The 21,782-nt window shown below is 43.0% G+C and overlaps 4 protein-coding genes across 4 annotated transcripts; all 4 read left to right on the plus strand.

Moving 5' to 3' along the window:
- Positions 1-494: 494 nt before the first annotated feature.
- pvalb5 (parvalbumin 5) lies at positions 495-3,476 on the plus strand. The gene is made up of 5 exons (XM_076752549.1): positions 495-662; positions 1,186-1,262; positions 2,379-2,511; positions 2,806-2,915; positions 3,192-3,476. The coding sequence occupies exons 2-5, from the start codon at positions 1,202-1,204 to the stop codon at positions 3,212-3,214; spliced, it is 327 nt and encodes a 108-aa protein (XP_076608664.1). The 5' UTR covers positions 495-662; positions 1,186-1,201; the 3' UTR covers positions 3,215-3,476.
- A 2,697-nt stretch (positions 3,477-6,173) lies between these two features.
- On the plus strand, positions 6,174-8,416 carry LOC143334044 (parvalbumin beta-like). The gene is made up of 5 exons (XM_076752548.1): positions 6,174-6,235; positions 7,112-7,180; positions 7,433-7,565; positions 7,957-8,066; positions 8,306-8,416. The coding sequence occupies exons 2-5, from the start codon at positions 7,120-7,122 to the stop codon at positions 8,329-8,331; spliced, it is 330 nt and encodes a 109-aa protein (XP_076608663.1). The 5' UTR covers positions 6,174-6,235; positions 7,112-7,119; the 3' UTR covers positions 8,332-8,416.
- Positions 8,417-10,330: 1,914 nt separating this feature from the next.
- On the plus strand, positions 10,331-12,372 carry LOC143334626 (parvalbumin beta). The gene is made up of 5 exons (XM_076753487.1): positions 10,331-10,450; positions 11,090-11,157; positions 11,262-11,394; positions 11,881-11,990; positions 12,083-12,372. The coding sequence occupies exons 2-5, from the start codon at positions 11,097-11,099 to the stop codon at positions 12,106-12,108; spliced, it is 330 nt and encodes a 109-aa protein (XP_076609602.1). The 5' UTR covers positions 10,331-10,450; positions 11,090-11,096; the 3' UTR covers positions 12,109-12,372.
- A 2,784-nt stretch (positions 12,373-15,156) lies between these two features.
- On the plus strand, positions 15,157-17,683 carry pvalb8 (parvalbumin 8). Its single transcript, XM_076752576.1, has 5 exons — positions 15,157-15,309; positions 15,773-15,840; positions 16,425-16,557; positions 17,037-17,146; positions 17,624-17,683. The coding sequence occupies exons 2-5, from the start codon at positions 15,780-15,782 to the stop codon at positions 17,647-17,649; spliced, it is 330 nt and encodes a 109-aa protein (XP_076608691.1). The 5' UTR covers positions 15,157-15,309; positions 15,773-15,779; the 3' UTR covers positions 17,650-17,683.
- The last annotated feature ends 4,099 nt before the right edge of the window (positions 17,684-21,782 follow it).

The raw sequence follows: 21,782 nt of genomic DNA on the forward strand, positions 1-21,782 counted from the left end.
TTTATGAGGTGTGATTAAACCTAAATAAAGGACATCAGCGGATTTAATTATTACAATGCTCTCTGTATGCTTGTTGACAAGACAAACCCACATTTTCCTCTTTTGTTACATATGGCTAAGATTCACAATATGACAAGTGCATATTCATGTGTTTACACAATGTCTTTATTACATGTTTTTAAAATTACCAGACACAATTAACACTAAAATGAAGAAGACACAGAGCTGATAATTGCTAATTATCACATTCATCTCATCTACTGACAGGACACCTGCTTGTATTTGATTTTATTATTCCTTAAAAATATTAGTGTCAACAATAGTAATAGGATGAGTGATTGTTGTTGTGGCAGTAAAAGCAGAAGCTGTTGAAAAAATCTTTACATATACATATATTTAATTTTTATTTATTTATTTATTGTATGTTTGTGAAATGGTATGAGTGAGAAAATTATCTGCTCTGATTAACTGATGAAGGAGGAGGAGGCATTCTGTGGCGTGGGGGAAATCTCCCTGGGTTTGAGGACAGATACGTCAGGTTGCTTCTTGCACTCTGGATCACGAAGCTGCGAGAGAGTGTCGGTGGTTCATAGGCACAAAGCGAGAGAGGCAGAGATCTGCACATCATAGGTTCAGAGAGCGCAAACCTCAGCCGAAGCACTGTGAGTACCGAGCTTTTTGCAAATCCATGTGCACGCTGTTGTTTATGTGATCATAGTTGGCAGTTCTGTGCATGCTTGTGCCTTTGAGCGTCTCAGTTCTTTTGGCTTTAAAAGAGGGGGAATTAAAAAAAAATAGTATGTCCAACCTTCTTTGTGTTCAAGTTGCAACAACTTTCCATGTGGGGAAGTAAAGTCTCTCATTTTGCCTGTTCTCATATGATTGAAATCATGTTAAATGATGAAATACATCTGTTTCTCTCTCTGGGAAAACAATACAAATTCATATATTTTGTTAATATGCGTATACCTTAGTCTCAAAATGATACAGTCCTATGGATGAAGTATGCAACTCGTGTCCTTGTTTGGCAATAGTGACATACCTGAAGACTACTCACGGAGGAATGATTACGCTTAATCTATCTTATCTGACAGAGACTGCTACCTGACAGCAGAAAACACCTGCACCAGTTTCATTTACTGTCACTTTGCATTTCCTCCGTGTATGTGCGTTTGTATCCCTCAGGCAGCTACAGAGGACCATGGCATTTGCAGGGATGCTGAGCGACGAGGACATCAAGGCTGCGGTCCAGGCTTGTCAAAGTGAGTCAGACAGAACACACACACTCGCACGCAGGGAGACACATACTTTACAAGCATCTGATCATGAACACATGAACACGTACTTTACAGGAAGTGAATATACATCCACTCACATATAACAAGGAGAGAGAGAGAGAGAGAGAGAGAGAGAGAGAGAGAGAGAGAGAGAGAGAGAGAGAAAGACATTGTTTAACCCACTCCCACAAGGGACACCTGTGTGATGTGTTGTACACAGTGGGGACACGGAACCTGCAGGTAACCAGGCAGCCATGTGGCAGGAGAGCAGTTACCAGCAGATACCAAAGTGTTTATGCTGAGCATTCACACAGAGAAGACCACAATCACACAAGCGATACCACCCTCACATCCCAAAGCTCTTAATCATTTATCTCTAGCAGTTATGTCTGCATGACCAGGCAAACGCAGCTCAACCGCACCAATGAATATCAAATGTCAGTGCTTATATGCCCTTTATTCAAGAAAGTCCCCCTGTTGGCACTGTTTTAGGTGAAATAATATTCAAACTTTGTCAGTTGTACTTATTTTTATTACTGTTATTACTATTATTATCATTATTTTTGCATCAGTATAAATAAAGGAGGTAGTATGTATGCTTTAAGAAATGATGGAAACTAAAATGTGTGATCAAAGCGGGGAGCGCAGACAAATCACCCCCCACACCATCCCCACCCTTATTACATTAGAGTGTAAATCTTTTCGCATACTGTGGCTCCTAGTCACATTACATTGCAAAACATTTTCACACTTGACAGTAATTCATAGTAGATCAGAATTTCCACTCTGAACGGCTTGATAAATAAAGGGCTTTTAACATTTAGGTTTGCATTAGACCCACAGGCGATATTCAGTGTCTCTGACTGCTTCAATGGCATAATGACATAGCCTTTAATGGTATTAGACAGTGATGCGCTACAAGGTGTATATTGGTAAATGCCATTGGCTGAAGAATGAAAGTCATCTGAGCGAATGAGTAAATGCGACATCTCTATTCAGCCCCTCACCATTCTTGCTTTCTTGTCATTCTGTGATTGACCCCTCACTCCCACATCTGTCCTCTCTTTCTCCTGCTCTCCTCATCTCCCTCTGCCAATGTAGCTCCGGGCACATTCGACTTCAAGTCCTTCTTTGCGCAAGTGGGACTGACCGGCTCATCTGAGGCAGATGGGAAAAAAGTGTTTACAGTTCTAGACCAAGACAGGAGTGGATACATTGAGGAGGAGGAGCTCAAGTAAGGTTGGGTGTGGGTGCTTTAAGGGCTAGAACAAGGATAGAGATGGGTGTGTGAGCGTGCATGTGTGTTACATCAATGGTGTACTGCGTGTGGTGCCCCTCAGGCAGAGGTCACTATATGAATGGAGCAGCATTTCTGCTGTGAATGAATTCAGTGATACATGAGGGGAGGACTGGTGACTTAAGATAGCCCAGAAAGCCCTAGAGGGGGAGAAAATGCCATCAGAAAAGATTAAGTCCACGACAATACAAAGTTGAACTTATCGCTGATATTTCTTTATGCACACATCAGGCTGTTCCTTCAGAATTTCTCTCCGGGGGCGAGGGAGCTGACTGTGGCTGAGACCAAGGCTCTGATGGCTGCAGGAGATAAGGATGGCGATGGCAAGATTGGGCTGGAAGGTGGGTGCATGTAAAACATCTAAAAAAAAAAAAAAAAAGAAAAAGCAGAGGAGAAAAGGAGCCATCTATTCTGGGGAACTGTCCATTACTTAGTGCTGAAATCGCAGTCTGCACATATGGGAACATCTTAGCAAGCGAAAAAAAGATAATTTGTTGTTTGTTTAGTCATTTTGCTTAACCGTAATGTTGTACGACACTAACTCCTTGCCTGGAGAACACTGTTGTGCTTAATATGGATCTCTGACTGAACCTACTCTTTCTTTTTCTCCCCTACAGAGTTCTGTGATATCCTGAAATAAAGAGAAAATAAACATGTGGCCAAGGCTGCCCTTCCCTATTTTGGATGATGGACTTCTTATGGAAATCCTGACTTTCCAGATTGTTTGATGCAAAGACCAGAAACCTCAGAAAATCTGTACCTGCCTGCTGCTCTCCCTGTTGATGTGATACTAGAATGCATAAACTGTTTGGTGGACAGACAGATGTTAAGTTGGATATTAGTTGTGTGTGTTTAATCAATCAGGTACCTGAACTGGATTAATAAATGTGTTTAAGATGTGATGTCGCTGTGTGCTGTGTCTCATTTTATTCCACTGCACAGTATAGGCTTCAGCATTTCATTAAGACATGACTAGCATATAATAAATCATAAGAAACTTTTCATTAGATGATCTTGCAGGCAGCATCAACACAGCATGCTGGCACTGGGCGATTGCAACTCTCCAGTTTGTGAACAAGGAAATATTTAGGATAAAGTGTGGTGATATTTCTCAGCTAAACCCTACTCATACCTGCTGATACTCATGGAAGTGCCCTGGTGGAGGATGTCAACACAACAGAAAGACACTGGCATCAATTTGATGATTAGGAAAACCCAATTCTGATTCACTGCTGCAGAGTAGCTGAAAACCTGTGGCAATGACAAAACTGGAAAGAGCTGGACTCTTTTCACCAATACTGGGAAAATCATTTGTTTTAAAATGGTGGAAGTTTGGATTTTTAATTAATGGGAACCCTCTTCAACTCTTAAAGACACATGGGCTCTGCCAAAAAATGTTGCCCATGTTTATATTATTGGGACTAATATTGCCCTCTGTTGGACAGATTTCAAATTCCTGCAGAGCCAGGTAGAAACAGCCACCATAATTAAGAAAAAGCTAATAATTTGATAGTTAATACAGAACAGAAATGACTGAGATGAATGTAATGGCTGGTTAAGTTTTAAATGACCTAATTAGTTAACAGGCTAGAGATTACATTTAATAAAGAGGTCACGAAAGCCATAAAAACACATTCATCAGTCATGCAAAAACAGCGAGAGGAAAAAGGGGTCCCAACCTTAACAAGCTGCGTTTTGTGCCATTGAAGCTAATATTAGTTGTCGATGTATTAACTTGTTTATGCACGCAATCACACCTCACTAACAAAATAGTGTCAATGGTTGGTTGGTCTGTGCAGCATCCTATAAGGACAGGGATCCAGTGGTATAAGCCCCAAAGTCTTGTCCATGTTTGGCTGCTGGGTTCATTTGAAACTTGACTCAGTCCATGTGGAGTCCAGTGTCACAGTCTGGGCTGTGCCAGTTTATCCCACACGTTTCTGATTTCAGCCAATAGAGTGAGCACATTTTTGGTTGGTTTTCAGGGTTTAGGTTTGAATTAGGTTTAGGGGCCAGGGAATGCATTGTGTGTGTGTGTGTGTGTGTGTGTGTGTGTGTGTGTGTGTGCGCGTGCACGCGTATGTGTGTCTGGCTCCTGGTTGCTGCCCAGCCTACACACCTGCAGCTCATGGACTCAGCAGTATGTTCCTCATCCACTCATCACCATGATCATTGTTTGAGCCGTTGTGGTTGATCATGGCTCAGACCACTTTGAATTCCAAGCTCAGCCTCTTGTGCTGTTGCTGAACTAACACTGTCTCTCTGTGCCACAGAATCACTGCTTGTCTGCCTGTTTTCCTACTCATCTTTCTGTCACCCTGTCTCCCACCCGTGTACTGGCTCAGCTCCCCAGCTGGCCTCATCACATCCCTGTCTTTTCCTCGTTCTGCCCTGCTTTGTCAGCCACCAGCTTCCCTTCTGCCTTCATCCTCACCTCTATCCACCCTCACTCCCTGACCATCAATAAAACTTTTTTTTTATTCATTCTGACTCTGCCTCTGTGTCCTGCATGTGGGTTCTCTCCCTGTTGATCGTAAAATGCAGATGAACCCTATGGAGATATACGGAAGCCTATACTTAAGCTGTGTCAGGAAGGCGTATGGCTGAGGCTGCAAATATCTAGGCTATCATCTGAGACCATCTCAGGGTGGTGTTGCAACACCAGACCGACAGATGCAAGAATGGAAAGCCTGGCTCCAATAATTTAAAATGAATTCAGAATACTTATCTTCTGAGGGACTTTGCACATTCAACTTAAATTTTCACTTTGAGAGCTCGATCTTATTTTAATTCTTAATCTCTTCTTATTCTAAATATCTTTTTATCTAGCAGTTTTCATGCAAATGTAAATATATTTTTAAAAGAATGTTTTCCTTACCTACCTCATGTCAGCTTAGTGTAAGCTATGTGTTTTATGATGTGTGAATTGCTGCTGCAACACTGCAATTTCCCTTAGGGATTCAATCAAATACTTTATCTATCTATCTATCTAGACCATTACAGAGAAAATGTCTCTATAATCATATTAACACAAGGAGATAAACAGCAGTGTGTCTTTGAGGGCACTAATTAAGCAGTCCTAACACATGCAGTATATTTAGCCTACAACATTTGAGTAGTGAGTTTCTTCTCAGAGTAATGAATTACGTCTAAGGCCATGAATTCAATATTTCCTCTGCTAATTAAGAAAGTGATCAGCAGTGAAATTGACCGTGTCTCCCTGGTCCTCGTTCATGTGCTATTTGGCAGAAAACTTTTCTCACATATCAAACTCGGCGATATGACCCGCGCGGCCCAGAGTCCGTCCATTATTTTCATTTATACTCTCAGATGAAATTTACAACATCGCATCTTAAATGCTGGCCATAAATCACACGAGTGTAACGTGCCCCGTGAAGCCGGTGAGCAGCGGGCCTGCTCGGGTTTCCACACGTCTAGCTATAGGCCTCCGCACACATGGTAGCATCCTCATTTGTTCACCTAAAAATAGGTCGAGACTAGTAGACACATTTTTTCGAAACCCACGCATCTTGGCACCTGATACTGAGACTCAAAGCTCTGTAAATGGTGTTGCACAAGGCAATATAAGAGCGAGGGGAAGGCGCTCCTGGCATTCACTCGAGTCCGCCTTGGTTTTCACTCGCCTCAACGCAGCGCAAAGGTGAGTTGGAACTGCACCCTGCCAAGGCCGAACTAAGCGGCTTCTCACACGAGGAGGACAGGCACTCAGACGAGGAGACCCCCGTGGACTATAACTGTAGGGAAAAACGGAACCAACCTAGCCGACAACCACTCAGGACCGCAGGACGTTTCAGTCAGTGCGCGAGGGAGGCCAAAATGCGGCCACTTGATTTCTGAGGATCGACGTTTGCTGGATGATGATTATTTTATGACTATTTTACATGCTTTCTCTTAACCGGATGAAAAGTATGCGTGTATACAGCTAACGTCTGACTTGACACCGTTTCCCCCGGCTGCATCGTTTTACATACGTTCATGTTGACGAGGTTCGGCCTCTCAGTGGGAGCATCACCCAGGCCTGTTCAGACTCATAGCAGCAGAGCGAGTTGGGACACACACAGGCAGGCCTGTGTTTGACGCAAAGAGTACCTAGCTACAGTAAATTTGCCTTTGCAAATTAAAGCAATGAATTAGTTGAACTGACGACCAAAAGAAACGCTGGTCTTTTTACGCTTCTAAGACGCTTTATAATATAGTGTTAATCATTCCTGAACTTTCATTCTCTTGTGAAGCAGGAGGAGGACTAGCCTTGCTTAATACTTGGAAGTTAATATCTGGACTCTGATGCATGACTTTAGCTCACACAGCTGAGGATCTGTCTGATATGTGGTGATTTAAACCCAGAATACCTCCCTGAAGTCACAGTATCTTAGGTCCACAGACTCAAATCTCAGATAAGAAGTCACCAGTTAAAATGGTTTGCTCTGAAGATGGATATTTGCAATGCAATGATATTGTTGTATCAGACTTGTGATGCTTATACTAACGACAAGCCTTGTTTTCTCTCCTCTCTAAGAATAAAAAATGGCCTTCGCTGGTGTCCTCGGTGATGCAGATGTGAAAGCAGCCCTGGATGGCTGCTCAGGTGAGCTTCATTATCTTCATTTAGCAGGCTACACTGTAAACCATACAGTTATTCATTACTATTATTTGCATATTAAGACATTTCACTGGAGATTTAATTAAAAAAAAAAAACAAGCAGCAGAAATGGAGATCACCATGCTGGACTCTTGCAAACATGCCAGATTAAACTGCACAGTTATCCCATTACATCAACACTGAAGTCCTGTGCCAGCAGCCGGTCGGGTGCTAATGGTGTTAACATGTGTGTTCCAGCTGCTGATTCCTTTGACTACAAGAAGTTCTTCAAGACATGCGGTCTGGCCAGCAAGACCGCAGAAGATGTCAAGAAGGCCTTCGCCATCATTGACCAGGACAACAGTGGCTTCATTGAGGAGGAGGAGCTGAAGTAAGACCCCCAAGCAATGCACACTTGATGCCTCTGGTGGCACCAAAACATGCACCAGATCAAATATCACCATGCTGTGTTTGACTTTTTAGAAAAACAAGGGATATATTTACTCTTTCCCTCATTTGGACATTTTGTCTTAGCTTGGCTTTAATCAAACTACACACTTATTGCACCAAAAAACTAAAGAATAGCAATGTTTAATGCAGCCTGAAGGTTTTATGACCTTCTTACATATACAGCAACCCTGTAGACAGGCTTGTTGCCATCTTACATTCTGCTTTAAAATCTCAGTGCTTTAAAGGACACTCATTCTGCACATTGACTTACAACAGACTTATCAATACAGCCTGAAATATTCATAATGTTAACTCCTGCTGCTTCATTTCAGGCTGTTCCTGCAGAACTTCTCTGCTTCCGCCAGAGCACTCACTGACAAGGAGACCAAGGCTTTCCTCGCCGCTGGTGACAGTGATGGTGATGGCAAGATCGGAGTCGATGGTAAGACTTCCTCTTCCCGCATATCTTTGAATGTAGCAGAGAAACACAAGATTCACTGGGATGCCTTTTAGCAGTGGACTCTAGAGCAATCATTTAGCATCCATTCACATACTTCTAATACCTGCACAGACCCAGAGTCCTGGCCAGAGAGTGGGTCCAGTTAGTCATGGCACCGTGGTGACATTAGAATCTGAATACATTTTTTCACTACTAATGGCAGTTTTATTGTGTTTTCACAGAGTTTGCTGCCCTTGTAAAGGCATAAATTTCCATTGACCAAGATCCCCCTCTTTTCATGGAACTGCAAACTCCTCGCAAGATTCAGTAATCATCAGCTGAAAGAATATTTTTTATACCTTATTTATGAGTTGCCTGCGTATTATTTCTCAACATGGAACACATACTTTACTGTGAATGTTATTCAGTTGTGTTAAATGTTTTGAAAAATGACTTGTGCAAACTGTACAACACCATCTGCACTTTTGAGGAAGAGTGAAGAACCAGGAATAAATACTCTTTTGCTGTAAAGTCATCGTCTTCAGGTCAGTCGTCTTTGCACTGATGCATTACACACCACCCACTGTATTTGCGTAGCTGTGGCGATGTCAACACAATATGCTGAGGAAGAGGCGGTGCAAAATGAGATTCCACCTGCCAGGGATTTTGAATACTCAGGAGGTGCAGAGAGGCAATTGAACTGACCTGCCCTGCACTTGTTTTGATAATTGGTTAATGGGAGGGGGAGTTTAGCTGGACTCAAGCCACAAGCTGGCAAACACAGTGGGAAAGGCCCTGGGGGCTTTGCTCACATGCTTCCTGGATCCAGGGAGGTTTGCAATGGATAGCTGTCACACATAGTGTAATTAGCTGGTCTGTTCCAAGGTCTTTTTCTCCACCAACTGCTGCGTAGTCAATTAGATGATGTGCTGTGGCAACAGGGGGGCTATTAACAGCTGCGGTTGCATCAGCAACCTTCAGCAGGTTGAATCTGGTGCATAGCTGCAGATCTTCAGTGGTCTGAACATTTTTTTCAATTTATCTGTTCAGTTTTCAGAATGTAATATTTATTTGGGAAATATTCTATATGAATATTTGGGCACAAATAAGTTTGAAGAGGTAATCAGTCATATTAAAGTCAATTTACAATTCAAGGGGAAGTTATGAATGCTCAGGGAACTACCAGTGAGCAATATAACAACCCTCAAGCCTATCAGATGACACCCTGAGCCTGTTGCCATTAATCGGTGGTCAAAACAGAACGAGGCACAGTGACAGCACTGTTACCCCGCGGGGCAGTGCTGCCACCTACAGGTCAAAGCTGTTCACAGCACTTCAAGTGGGGAAATAGTACAATTAAATCAAGATGAATTGCTCAGAATTTCTTACTCCCACTATTATTTTAACTCTGGAGTTTACAGAAACATCTGCCTAACAGCATGAGCATTACATTGAGCTTTTAAATGTTTTCAGCTCTTCGAATAATATGAATGGTAGGTGGGCAGACAAAGAAAAGGGGCTGTGTGGAATCAGCAGCTGAAGGGGAGAGTTTCCAAACATCATTCAGTCCGCTTTCACTAATTTGGACAACCATAAGACATTTTTTTTTTTTTTTTTAAGTATGCCAGTCAACATGCGACTGATTAACATTTGGAATTTGTAGCTTCTATGCAGCATGGTAATGACTGCTTTGTGCTTGATTTGATTTTAAGGAAAATATTAGAAACCTGATTTTAATACACCAGATCCGACAGAACGCAAATGACTGCTTTTAGAAAAGCCATGCTCATTGTGGATGTGAGGACTATCAGTGTTACGCAGCAAAAGCGTCTGATTCCCACAAAGTGAATTATAATTTATCTTTGCACATTCCTACACTATCTAATTCCTAAGTGCGGCAGAGGGACTCCTTTGTACAAACTCGCCAGATAAATTTAATTAAAATATCCATGAATACAATAGTCTATGCCTCCCAAATGAACAATGTAACACAAAAAGAGGGAAAAACAACTAATTAGCGCCACTTACGCCACCTCTAACGCATGCAAGCTCCTTATCCACCCTCCTGAATACGGTTGTGTGGTGCCAGCAGCATTTCCAATTCGTCCTCCTCAGCAGTGCACAGGCCTATTCTTAGCGATGGGGGGACATTAAAGACTTCTTCAAACGCACCTTTTAAGCGTCTTCATTTGTGAAACTTAAAATAGACCCTCTGGCTACAGGGTGAATTTTCGCCACCCCCTTCTCGGTGGTGTCAGTTATCTTATGCCTCAGATTTCCGATAGAGTGGAACTATAAAAGGTCACCGGGAGCACCGGGAAGATCACTGCAGTCGACTCGAGTCTTGTCTTGTATCATCTGTACCCCACAAAGCAAAGACACCAGAGGTGAGTTTGCGTAAAAGGAGCGAAGAGACCCGGGATCCGTGCAGACAAAAGCCCGCAGCACCACGCTTGGCATCTCTGAGAAAACTTTAATGATTGAAAACAAAACAAAACAAAACAAAACAAAACCATTTGATATGGACTTCGAGTTGCCTGCGACAGCTAAAGAAAGAATTGTGTTTATTTTTACTTTATTTGTTGTTTTTGCGGGAGCGTCAGCTGCGTGAAGACATGGATTACTGGTCAGAGCTCCCAGCATCTACAGAGCTGCAGTAGGGAACACGTGTCAGTCTAAGCCTCTCGAATGGGATCTGGAAAGAAGTGGATTGAAATCTGAAATGGGTCTATTCTAATCTATTTTTTTTAATTATTATTATTCCATTTGGAACAATTAACAGTTTGGAGATTTTGGCAACAGGCCAATCGTATGCAAACGGCGGAGTTGCGCTCTGTTGAGATAAGGACAATTTAATGCGATGCGTGATATTTATTCTAAGAGATACAAGAAATATGAATATGTTGACCCATAATACATATAGCCATCAATACGTGATAGCTTCTGAGATATTCCCGGACGGCTCTGCAGCGATGTTTACTCAATAAGTCCCGTAGAATAACCGCTTCTATTTGGTTTCTTTGCAGATTCAAAATGGCCTTCGCAGGTGTACTGAATGATGCTGAGGTCGCTGCAGCCCTGGATGCGTGCAAAGGTGACACAAAATCACAGTCACAGCTCCCCCTGTGTGGCCTTTTGTTTGGAGCATCGATGTGCGTTTCATGTGGAGTTTTTAGTCACAACCTGCATGCATTTCAGACGCTGGCACATTCGACCACAAGAAGTTCTTCAAGGCGTGCGGTATGGCCGGCAAGTCCGCCGACGACGTCAAGAAGGCCTTCGCCATCATCGACCAGGACAAGAGCGGGTTCATTGAGGAGGATGAGCTGAAGTAAGACACACACCTGTGGCTACACATCAAACGCAACACCAGTGGACCTTTGTCCTGAACAGATATCCACACAACACAGCGGTTCATGGAAAAGATATCCAAGCAGCCTTTGTTCTGATATCAGCAGCAGTAAACAGTGGGTGGTTTTGTTTTGTTTTGTTTTTGTTTTTTTGTCTATAATCCCAGTGAATAGTGGTTTATTGTGCTTACCAGGCTGTGGGGACTGAAGGAATGTAAACTTTGGGAGCCACAGGTCAGACTATCTTTAGTAACCTGTTTAAGGCCAACATATGCGCCCCCCTCCTCCCTTACTGTAAGGAAAGTAACTTAACTCCATAAAAAAATCTTTAAGTATTTCTGACTCAATAAACGGTGAATGCTGTTCTTCACATAACACCTGCATCAGGAACATTTAAATGTTGAATATGACGTGTGTCTGAGCCAATGGGAGCTGGGGTCCGTGAACTCACCACCGTCTGTCCGCAGGCTGTTCCTGCAGAACTTCAAGGCCGGTGCACGCGCACTGACCGACGCCGAGACCTCGGCTTTCATGAAGGCCGGAGACACCGACGGTGACGGCAAGATCGGCGCTGACGGTATGGACGGCCATCAGCTCTTTGCCATGCTTAGCGGCACGCTGTGGTTTTGGCCTCCTAACTGAGAGTGTTTTCTTCTGTCCCCCCCGCAGAGTTTGCGAACTTGGTGAAGGCATAAAGTGGCAACTGACCAACAACACCCGCTCTGATGGAACAACAAAGCCCACGTCGACCTCCCCCCTTTTCATCTGAATATAAATGATTTTTATACATTTGCTGAAGAGACGTTTCCTCCTATGCAACACACTGTCCAAAATGATGATTGTGAATGTCGCTCGGTTGTGTTCATGTCTTAAATATGAATTTTGCTTACTGTAAAATCTATGATGCACTTTCCAGGAACGAACGGTAAAAAAAGAATAAACATTCTTTTGCTACGGTCTCACTGGATTTTTATTCTTTATGCGTGATTTGTCTCATTTGTGTCATCATCTTACAAACTCAACAGGTCGATGTCCTGCGCAAACGCTCTCTCTCTAAATCAAAATATTACAAAATCAAAATGTCAATTTTATTTATTTACTTACCTGAAATATAAACACACCAGTGTTACTGAAACATATTAAGGAAATAGCGGACAAAGAAAGAGAAAGCAATGGTAATCATAGTAGAAACTGGTGTTGTTCTCTCATACACACACACACACACACAAACTGTAACTCTAGATACATATAAAACGGGCTCATACACACACACACACACACACACACCTAAATATAAATGTGTGTATGTGTAGTGGGTGTATTGTGTGTTTGTGGACTTGTATTACTCATAATACATAAATCTCTTTACACAATCATATTGTGGGGACTCGCCTTCCTTGTGGGGACAAAATGCATGTCCCCATGATGTAAATCATTAAATTATAGGGTGAGGTAAGGTTTAGGTTTAGGTCAAGGTTAGGTTTAGGTAAAAGCTAGGGTTAGGGTTAGGCAAGTAGTGGTTATGGTTATGCTTAGGGTAAGTCTCCAGGAAATGGATGTAGGTCTATGTAATGTCTCCAAAAGTGATGAAAACCTAAAATGTGTGTGTGTGTGTGTGTGTGTGTGTGTGTGTGTGTGTGTGTGTGTGTGTGTGTGTGTGTGTTTGTGTGTGTGTGTGTGTGTGTGTGTGTGTGATGCAGCGCCATCCTGCAGCCACTAGATGGCATTAGGTCCATTGACAGGAGATGCTGGGACAGGCGCACCAGGCTCGTAAAGAACATTAGCAAATGTAAATGAATAAATGATCGCCCAGTAACAGTATAGTCTGTGAGGTATCAGCATGGCGCATGACATCATGCACCCGGTGTGGGTAAAGTCGCACCACTGCTCTCGTTCCGGTGTCCACAGTCTCTTTTTCACACACAGTCCTGAGGAGATGATTGAGTTTCTCTTTACCTGCTCAGGAGTCCGGCTTCACGAGAACCTCACAGCAGACATCACTTATTGAGGGGCCCCATTAACAAGTTGGCACCGGGATTAGGTTTAGGAGAGGTTGACAATGACAAACCACCGGAGATACAAGCTTTTACTCAATAATGAAGGACGACATGATGCTGCCAGAGAAATAAACAAAAGACTACATCCACTGTGCGTAAAATCCATGCCAAAAACACCTGTTTTTGTTACTTAGCAGCGTTTCTTTAGAAATAATTGAATCACGTCGAAAAAATGCCATGCAAATACAATAGAAATAAAATGTGTTTGATTTCTATCGACGCTCGTCTTCTGTCTTCAGGCCTTTAAGTAATGTTTAAGAGGATCTTTAGCGCATGTCATGACACCGCGCTGGTGCAGGGCCAAAGTTACCCGCAGCTCACGGCCGCCAGCTGTCGCGTGCAAGCCCAGCAGCGCTGCCGGGAGTTACCCGTGCGTCACGCGCACGTGTGCGCGCACGAAGTGGTTGACTTCTAATGTGAGGAAGCTGGCCCGGGGGCTGCTGTGTCCCTGTCTTCAGTAACATTCAAGGATATCCCGGCGTGTCAGGTTGCAGAAATGTTGGATACAGAACTCTGAATCCAGCGAGGGTAGTTTGTTAAAGTTGAGCATCGAACCTCTCGGTCATTAAGGATTAGAAATTAATTGTTACGCATTTCTAGCAGTGTGTCTCCACTATAGAATAACCTTCCTCTGTGTGAATAACCTTCCTCTGTGTGCTGCTGCAGCGAACTCTCTCCCAGGAATGCGCTTAATGACCCCTGAATTTGTTGGTGTCAGACCGCTGGCGGCCACAGATGCCCTCGAAAAAGACAACCAGAAATTGCCATTTTGCATCTGGACAAATTGGACAAATCCAGTGTGCAGCTTCCAGAACCTGGAAGAAACAATGTGACCACATGATCACACACCAGCAGAGATGAAGCCAGCACTCAGCATGACCTCTGACTGTCATACCTCTATTCAACTCGTGCATGTCAGTACCTGGGACACTGTGCATAATGCATCATCATCATCACCATCAAGGCGAGGCGGGACGGGACACCGGCAGCAGAGGGTGACCTCGGGTCCCTTAATCAGCACAGTTGACAAAGCAATTTAGCGAGACTGTCCCCCTGTCAGTGTGAGAGCGCGAGAGGACTCCAAAGCAGCTGACATTCAGTGACGAGTCGCTTTGGGGTTCTAATAAGAACTATTCTGAACCCTATGCTGTGAATCTGAGTGGGTACATGTTCCATGTCCAAGGAGTGCGTATGAGCTGACCTCTTGGGTGACTCTATAAGCTGGCTCTAATGCTATCGACATGGCTCCACCACAACAAATATGACACGAAAGGTTTAAAGTCAGCTGACATTTTATTTCCCATAACTCACCTGAAATGTAATGATCAGGGCATATTTGCAGAGGGAGGTGGCTCAGATGTGCTCGTTTTGGGACCGCTGCCTGTAAAAGGATATCTGCATGAGAGGGTAGGGGGGGGCAAGAGAGGGAGAAAAGGAGAGAGAGGGAGATTGCAGTTACATTACACCCTCCCTGCATTTACTGTACTATATAATTCTAGAGGTGAGAGGAGGAGGGGTGAGGGGATGACAGGAGGGAGTGGCGGATGAGGAGAAGAACGCGCTTTTTAACGTAATTTGCTATTTACAAGGGCGTTACAGATGTCCACGGTCCGGTCTCTCTGTCCCTGGGCGTTATAAATAGTAAAGGTTAATTAGTTAGCTGAGAAATTGGATCAGGGGCGGGCAGTTAGAATTTGATCCATAGACAGGTAACTCAAGCAATCCCTATTGTCACTGCAATCAGACCTATATAAATCCGCCTTGACAGACAGCAGTCACCACATAGCCTTACCTCTTCTCTGCTGGATCACCGACCGGGCGAGATCACCCCTTTACACGGTAGGTTGCTGTTGGGATTCAGGGAGGCTGCTTCTGATGCAAGGAGGCTGCTTTTTAATTTGTTTTGAAAAGATTTTGTAGAGGCGGATTCTCTGGCTCCTGCATGTTCAGCGCACCTCAGAGCGCCTCAGAGGCAGCCTAGTTACATGCCAGGTGAAGTAAGTGCGTGCGTAAAAACGGGAGTCTTATTTACGTTGGAGGTCACAAAAGCCAAAGGTAAAAAAATATTTCTATCATTTTTAAATCTGTGGATGAGACAGTAAACTACTGGAAAAATGAAGGTATTTTTTTACTTCCTGGCTTCCATAAGATTTTATTGAGATTCAAGCACTTTTGCAGACTCTCTCCTGACAGTGTTGATCACCTGGACAACTTTTGCGCTCCACCACTGCTAAGTTAGACGCATACGCTACTGTACCTGGCTACATATGTTAATAATTCACCATGGTTGTTCCTTCTACAGGAATAAAATGTCCCTCTCATCTATCCTTTCCGCTGATGCCATCGACAGTGCTATCAAGGACTGCCAAGGTATCGTCTTCCACCAATATCATTATTGCTCTCTTCATTCGATTTTTTTTTTTCTTAATTCTATACCGTATTTGTACTGGAGCCGGTGCAGTCACCAGACGAAAGGGCTGTTTCTACATCTGGAACGCTGCAGAATATTGACATGAAAAGATGTATAAACGCATAGGATAAATTAAGTACAATATAGCATGGGGAAGGCTTTGTGAAGTGATATTAGGAGCCTCACTTGGGTGCAGTTCCAGCTGTGATCCTGTTAGTGTTATCACTGGAGGTCAAAGATCAAGACAAAAATTGGCCTCTGAAACCTCTTAAATGTAAAATATTTCACAGGGAGCATTCAGAATCAATAGTTTCTCTATGCTATGCGCCTCCGCGTGAGAGGGTTAAGCCACTTACATCATGTTTAATAACACCATGTCAGTCACATGTCATCTTATCTCCACAATTTAAGATGACACTAGCTGTCTGAGGATTTGCTGATATTACAGGGAATCTGCTTTAATTCTAGTTTAGTGAAGAACTAGATTGGACTCATTGAAATGTACCTGCTGCTGTTCCTCACTCTGCTCTCTCTCCTCCTCCAGTACCAGACTCCTTCTGTCCCAAGAAGTTTTTCCAGATGTGTGGCCTCACCCAGAAGAGCCCTCAGGATGTGAAGAAGGTTTTTGGGATCCTAGACAACGATGGCAGTGGGTTTATTGAGGAGGAAGAGCTCAAGTGAGTGAGAAGCCTGTTCCCCAGCTGCAGAATGCTGGCTGTATTCACTGGTCCCTGAAACGGGAAGAGAGATCATGCGTCTTTCTCGGGAAATCATCACATTTCAGTTCAGTTTTCATGATGCTGTTCGATGAGAATGGGTGCAGTGAGGTGGATACCCATCCATCATGGCATTGTCACTGATATTAATCACCCAGACTGTTTGCTCACTAGAAGTAGTGTTTTCTGGCTGCACCAACACCTGATAACTTGACATTACATGTGACTTAATCAACTTAAATTAGGTCAAACTACCTGTTGTACTTAGGTTTACATCACATTACATGTGCACATGTCAAAGGTCCTTTTGTAAGTTTTGTCTTAACTGGACCTTAGTGTTAGTTCCTAATTTCTGTATTTGTGGGTATTGCATTGTTGTGCAGTTGTTACTGAGGAGTACCTCTAACTTTAACTTCTGCCTGTGGATCTGTGTATGTCAGGTTTTTCCTCCAGAGGTTTTCTGTTGGGGCTCGCGTCCTGACAGACAAGGAGACCAAGGGTTTCCTGTGTGCTGCTGATGATGACAGCGATGGCCGGATTGGAGCAGAAGGTGAGAGGATCCACACCTGTTTTTTATATTTTTAATTAAAATGCAGATGGGCTAAATTTGTTTTATTCCTACAATAGTCTGCTTGCTCTGGGTCTGTAAGTAATGCCAGAAAGAGAAGGCGTTACATATTCCAGTACTGAAGTAAGACAAGTAAGACAAGCAGCTATCATAGTTACCACCTCCTCATCCCTCCACACTGTTTCCGTCCTACAGAAGCAGCTGACACCTGCACAAGGTTGAAACAGACCATTAGTAATTTTAGATTTGTGAATTACTTTATTGGACAAATCGTGTCAGCGGCATGCTGTTAACTTGAGAGCATAACCGTGGAAGTGAAATCTAGTCTCTCAATGTTAGCTCTCTGTCTCTCTGTTGGTTTCATGTCTTCATATTTTAGAGTTATGTTGAGGCAGGTGTTGGATTGAGCTAAACATTCAGGTGTCACATCTTACTAATGCTGTTTCTTTGTCTCCACAGAGTTCCAGGCCATGGTCTTGTCCTAAACAGCTGGACTCCATCTCTCCAACTCAATCTGACCCCCCTATTCCACTGCTTCAAGGGCTCTCTTAGTTGTAGTCAGTTTCCATCTGGTTAGAAGAACCTTTTGATTCTTTTTATTTTGCAAGACTCACTCTGGTTCACAGACATACACATTCTCATCATGTTTTTAGGATTTTTTTTTTTTTTTTTGCCTCTTTTTCATATGTTTTAGACAGATCATAATGTTGTATTTCCCAAATAAATGTACAATTTAGCAAATTAATGAGAAAATAAAATAATAAAACCCAAAAACTGTGGCCCTTTTCATAATTTCTATTCAAGTGTACACCTTTGTATGCTTCTGTTGGTCTTCTACATCTGGTTTAAGATGGCACTGGATGGCCTGAGAAAAAAAGGAAAAAAGGGGGTGTTGGGAAATATTTCATTTGAACAAGATAATTAAAAGTCTAATTAACCCATAGGAAGTGGGAATCCATACACACACATACTGATCCAGATGTGCCCATGCACAAAACAAAGAAGTCATTTGCTCTATAGTTCTGTGGTGTCTTTAAATCTTCACTTATCTAACACACAGTGTCAGACATGAAAGGCGAGGTATGTCTTGAAAACACAGAGCTTATACAGTACAGGTGTGTGTGTGTGTGTGTGTGTGTGTGTGTGAGAGAGAGAGAGAGAGGCAGAGTTTCTACAGTCATAGAGCTAGCGCAGGGAAAAAGCAGAGACGGCGACCTTGATGACCACCTGAGTGTCACCGCGGCTGGATCGAGTGACACCTGACCTCAGCTTAGTAAATAAACCCAGCCTGAACCTTGGTGCTGCTCGGCCTGGGCAACAAACCACACACACGCACACGCACACACACACACACACACACACACACACACACACACACACACACTCAATCACAAACCCATATGCACACACACACAAAACCCAATGCATTTGCAAAAATCAAATATGAGCTCAGACACGGACGTCCGCGCATGCAAACAGACAGAAATGCACGCACACCAGGGTTACTGTTAATATATGCATCAGTGTGAGTGTGTGAGCATGTGTGTGGTGCAGAGGTGCAAACTCTGCAGAATGCAATATCTGAGAGCGCTCGCCTCACATTCTTTGCCAGGTCTCCTTGACGGCCAGGAGGGCTTGCTCAGGATATATTAAAGAAGATTCATTTTCTTATGCACACCCACATTCTCAGACAGAAGATTGACCATCGCACAACTCCGCATCCCTTCTCCAACAGACTTTAAATAGCACACAGTGTTTTCTTTCTCTGCACTTAGAGGATTCATGGGATCAAAATTAACAACTACCTCACTATTCACCCACCCACTAGAGGCGCCAAAGTATAGAGTCCTACACGTTGTTCCAGTCGTTCTCCACCTCAGTGACAGTTCAATTACCTGCATATTACAGGGAGAAGCTGACTATTACAGCAGACACCTGCTCCTCAGAGCAATGGGACATACCCTGGTATTAGCATTGGGTCGCGGTCACAAGTGTAGGATGTGTAGTCGTATCTATTGCTGCTTGATTCAGGTGGTGAGCTGTAATAATGAAAGAGGTTTGAAGAGTGTTTCTTCTTCAGCTGGGTGTGTATCTTGTCATAGCATAAATTTCGCTGTCACTATAAAGTGTTGGGAATGTCATGAAGCAATGCTAATTTATTCACAGGTAAATGTCAGTCAAAATCATTTATTTACCTCGATGGAAGACAAATCCATAAATCATGAAGTGTAAATGACTGAGTGTTGTGTAATCAAAGTGCAGCAGTGACACTAAAGCCAGAGGCATTCACAGAAAGGTACATAAGATCAAACAGTCAATGGAGTGAAACAAGCTTTCACGATCCTGCAAGTTACAATTATTATTGTTATTATTATATCTCAGTATGAGCGAAGAGTTCGAGTGACCCTGTGAGATATTGCAACCCTCAGAGCAGACATTTTTATGCGTACAGTCTAAATACATAGTGGTGTGTTCAAGGGTAAGTCTCTGCTTGAATTTGAGCAAAAAGCACTGAAGAAATAATAGGTTGAAATCTTTAAAAATATGCTTAAACAAACTTCAGGCATACAGGCATACAAGAGGGGTAGTAATGTCAAGGTTATAATTAAAGAAAACTTGGTTTGTTAATTATGATGATTTTTGCTTCATATCTGTATGACATCTCTATATTAATACAAACACTAAGCAGCATTACTTAATCATATCATATACTAGTCTGCTGCACACCGTTATCATAGAATCGCTGACTCTGCTGCTATTAACCACACCGCTGTCACTTTACCTTGTAATTTTTTGTCTTCAAATGCTCTTGAACAGTTTCTATTTTATTCTCTATTCTTATTTTAGTGCTCTAGTACTCTAATGGTGAGTAATGATTAGTACTCTATTTATTTCTTCTACATGATTTATTTATCTGTACTTATTACTGTCCTTTTGCTGCTGTAAGAACCAAATTTCTCCGCTAGGGATCAATAAAGGTTTATCTTTTTTAAAATTGTGCATATACATGAGAATGTGCACTGCATTTTAGAGCATGTTAATCAAATAGATTTACAGACAAAACGTCTATCAAGACCAAAAGACTGAGCTTGCACAGAGACGCACGGCACTTATTAGATCATCATGTATCAATATCTGCTGTTGTCAACCTCTGATCCTCTGCAGACATGGGGTGGAGGGGAGAGAGTGGGAGTTGGGGGGTGGGGGTAGGGGGGTACACAGCTGACAACGGGACAAGGTTGGGGAAGCCATTAGGTAACACAAGCCAGGGGACGCACAATGGAGCCGTGACCCCTGCGGGTCAGGAGAGGCGAGTGGTAAACAGGAAGGAAATGTGAGCCAACAGGTCAACACTGACTGCTGGATGTGCTGCTGTGGGACAGCAGTACAGGATAATGTGACAAGCAGATTACCTGGACTCAAGGGCAGAGAGGCAGAGACAGAGACTGGCACTCTGTTTCTGTCTGGGAGATTGCAGATCTGACAGGCCAGTAATGTCTAGCAGTCCTGATGGGATGTTGATATGAGAAAAATGACATTAACAGCAGGGCTGCAAGATGAAAGATGGACCATGTTGTAATATTTTTTTTAACAGTACAGGCCTTTAAAGATACCTCTGTCGCCTGACAAGAGCTAAAACAGCTATTTAGATCTAACATACAAGTTTAAATCAGAGCTACTTTTATTTTTTTTAAAATATGATATGAGTTAATAAGAAGGGGTCATGTCATGAAAAATAAATGAATTTTAGGGTTTATGTTATTATCTTTTAAATATGCCGTACATAACCAGTGAGGGTGTAATTTTTATTCTAAGAATTAAGGTAATAAAGAACCAGATTACAAAAATAACATGGAAATCTTAGCAGGGCTGAATTCAGCACTACAGGTCAAAGTAGCAGCGGTAGTGGTAACAGTAGTTGCAGCAGTAGTCGGATGGATGCAGCATTAAGTAACAAACAAAGGGACAGAGTAAGCAAACAAGTGTAACTTTACTGAACTTAAACTTTTATAGCAAAACATTCTGTGTGACCACGGAACCACGCAATGCGCCTGGATAGCCGCTTTAGGATGGCCACATAGGCCGAGCCTGCTTGTCTGCTTGGTACTTCAATAATTGATGCCCTCGCTTCATTGTCACCAAAAACTCATATCAAGAAAGGAGTGTCAGGCTCACCTTACTGATTAAGTCTGTGTGAAACTTTAATGTGCACCCCATCTTCAACTGATAACAAACTTGAGGTGCTCAAGCAAACGAGGTAATGGGAGGCCGGAGCGCCTGGACGTCCACGTCGTACGTCCAGTGTCTGCTACGAGAGACAGTGATCATTATTTTGACTCATTCCCAGCGTTTTGGAGCCTGGATGTATCGGAGATGTTGCTACCTGATAGTCTGAACAGGGAGGAACGTCGTAAAAGATTTAACTCTCGTGTTAGGATGACTGAATGGGCTTTGTGAGCTCTGTGCAGGAACTCTATCCATAATGCAGGGGATGACAGCGCTGCCACTGTTCCCCAACAAGCATTAGTCCTGAGCCTCTACTTATGATGTCTGCGTGCAGCTTCCCTTCATTAATGAATGATAGGCCATGCACGTATCAATGGCTGCTCCTGATACA

Source organism: Chaetodon auriga, chromosome 16, assembly GCF_051107435.1.
Source record: "Chaetodon auriga isolate fChaAug3 chromosome 16, fChaAug3.hap1, whole genome shotgun sequence".
NCBI lineage: Eukaryota > Metazoa > Chordata > Actinopteri > Chaetodontiformes > Chaetodontidae > Chaetodon > Chaetodon auriga.

What these genes read in the sequence shown, in the direction of transcription:
- pvalb5 (XM_076752549.1), top strand. Translation starts at nt 1,202, where the DNA reads ATGGCATTTGCAGGGATGCTGAGCGACGAGGACATCAAGGCTGCGGTC. An exon ending in TGCGGTCCAGGCTTGTCAAA is followed by an intron (nt 1,263 to 2,378) that starts GTGAGTCAGACA and finishes CTGCCAATGTAG; the next exon opens with CTCCGGGCACATTCGACTTC. An exon ending in TGGCAAGATTGGGCTGGAAG is followed by an intron (nt 2,916 to 3,191) that starts GTGGGTGCATGT and finishes TCTCCCCTACAG; the next exon opens with AGTTCTGTGATATCCTGAAA.
- LOC143334044 (XM_076752548.1), top strand. Translation starts at nt 7,120, where the DNA reads ATGGCCTTCGCTGGTGTCCTCGGTGATGCAGATGTGAAAGCAGCCCTG. An exon ending in AGCCCTGGATGGCTGCTCAG is followed by an intron (nt 7,181 to 7,432) that starts GTGAGCTTCATT and finishes TGTGTGTTCCAG; the next exon opens with CTGCTGATTCCTTTGACTAC. An exon ending in ATTGAGGAGGAGGAGCTGAA is followed by an intron (nt 7,566 to 7,956) that starts GTAAGACCCCCA and finishes GCTTCATTTCAG; the next exon opens with GCTGTTCCTGCAGAACTTCT.
- LOC143334626 (XM_076753487.1), top strand. Translation starts at nt 11,097, where the DNA reads ATGGCCTTCGCAGGTGTACTGAATGATGCTGAGGTCGCTGCAGCCCTG. An exon ending in AGCCCTGGATGCGTGCAAAG is followed by an intron (nt 11,158 to 11,261) that starts GTGACACAAAAT and finishes CATGCATTTCAG; the next exon opens with ACGCTGGCACATTCGACCAC. An exon ending in ATTGAGGAGGATGAGCTGAA is followed by an intron (nt 11,395 to 11,880) that starts GTAAGACACACA and finishes GTCTGTCCGCAG; the next exon opens with GCTGTTCCTGCAGAACTTCA.
- pvalb8 (XM_076752576.1), top strand. Translation starts at nt 15,780, where the DNA reads ATGTCCCTCTCATCTATCCTTTCCGCTGATGCCATCGACAGTGCTATC. An exon ending in TGCTATCAAGGACTGCCAAG is followed by an intron (nt 15,841 to 16,424) that starts GTATCGTCTTCC and finishes CTCCTCCTCCAG; the next exon opens with TACCAGACTCCTTCTGTCCC. An exon ending in ATTGAGGAGGAAGAGCTCAA is followed by an intron (nt 16,558 to 17,036) that starts GTGAGTGAGAAG and finishes TGTGTATGTCAG; the next exon opens with GTTTTTCCTCCAGAGGTTTT.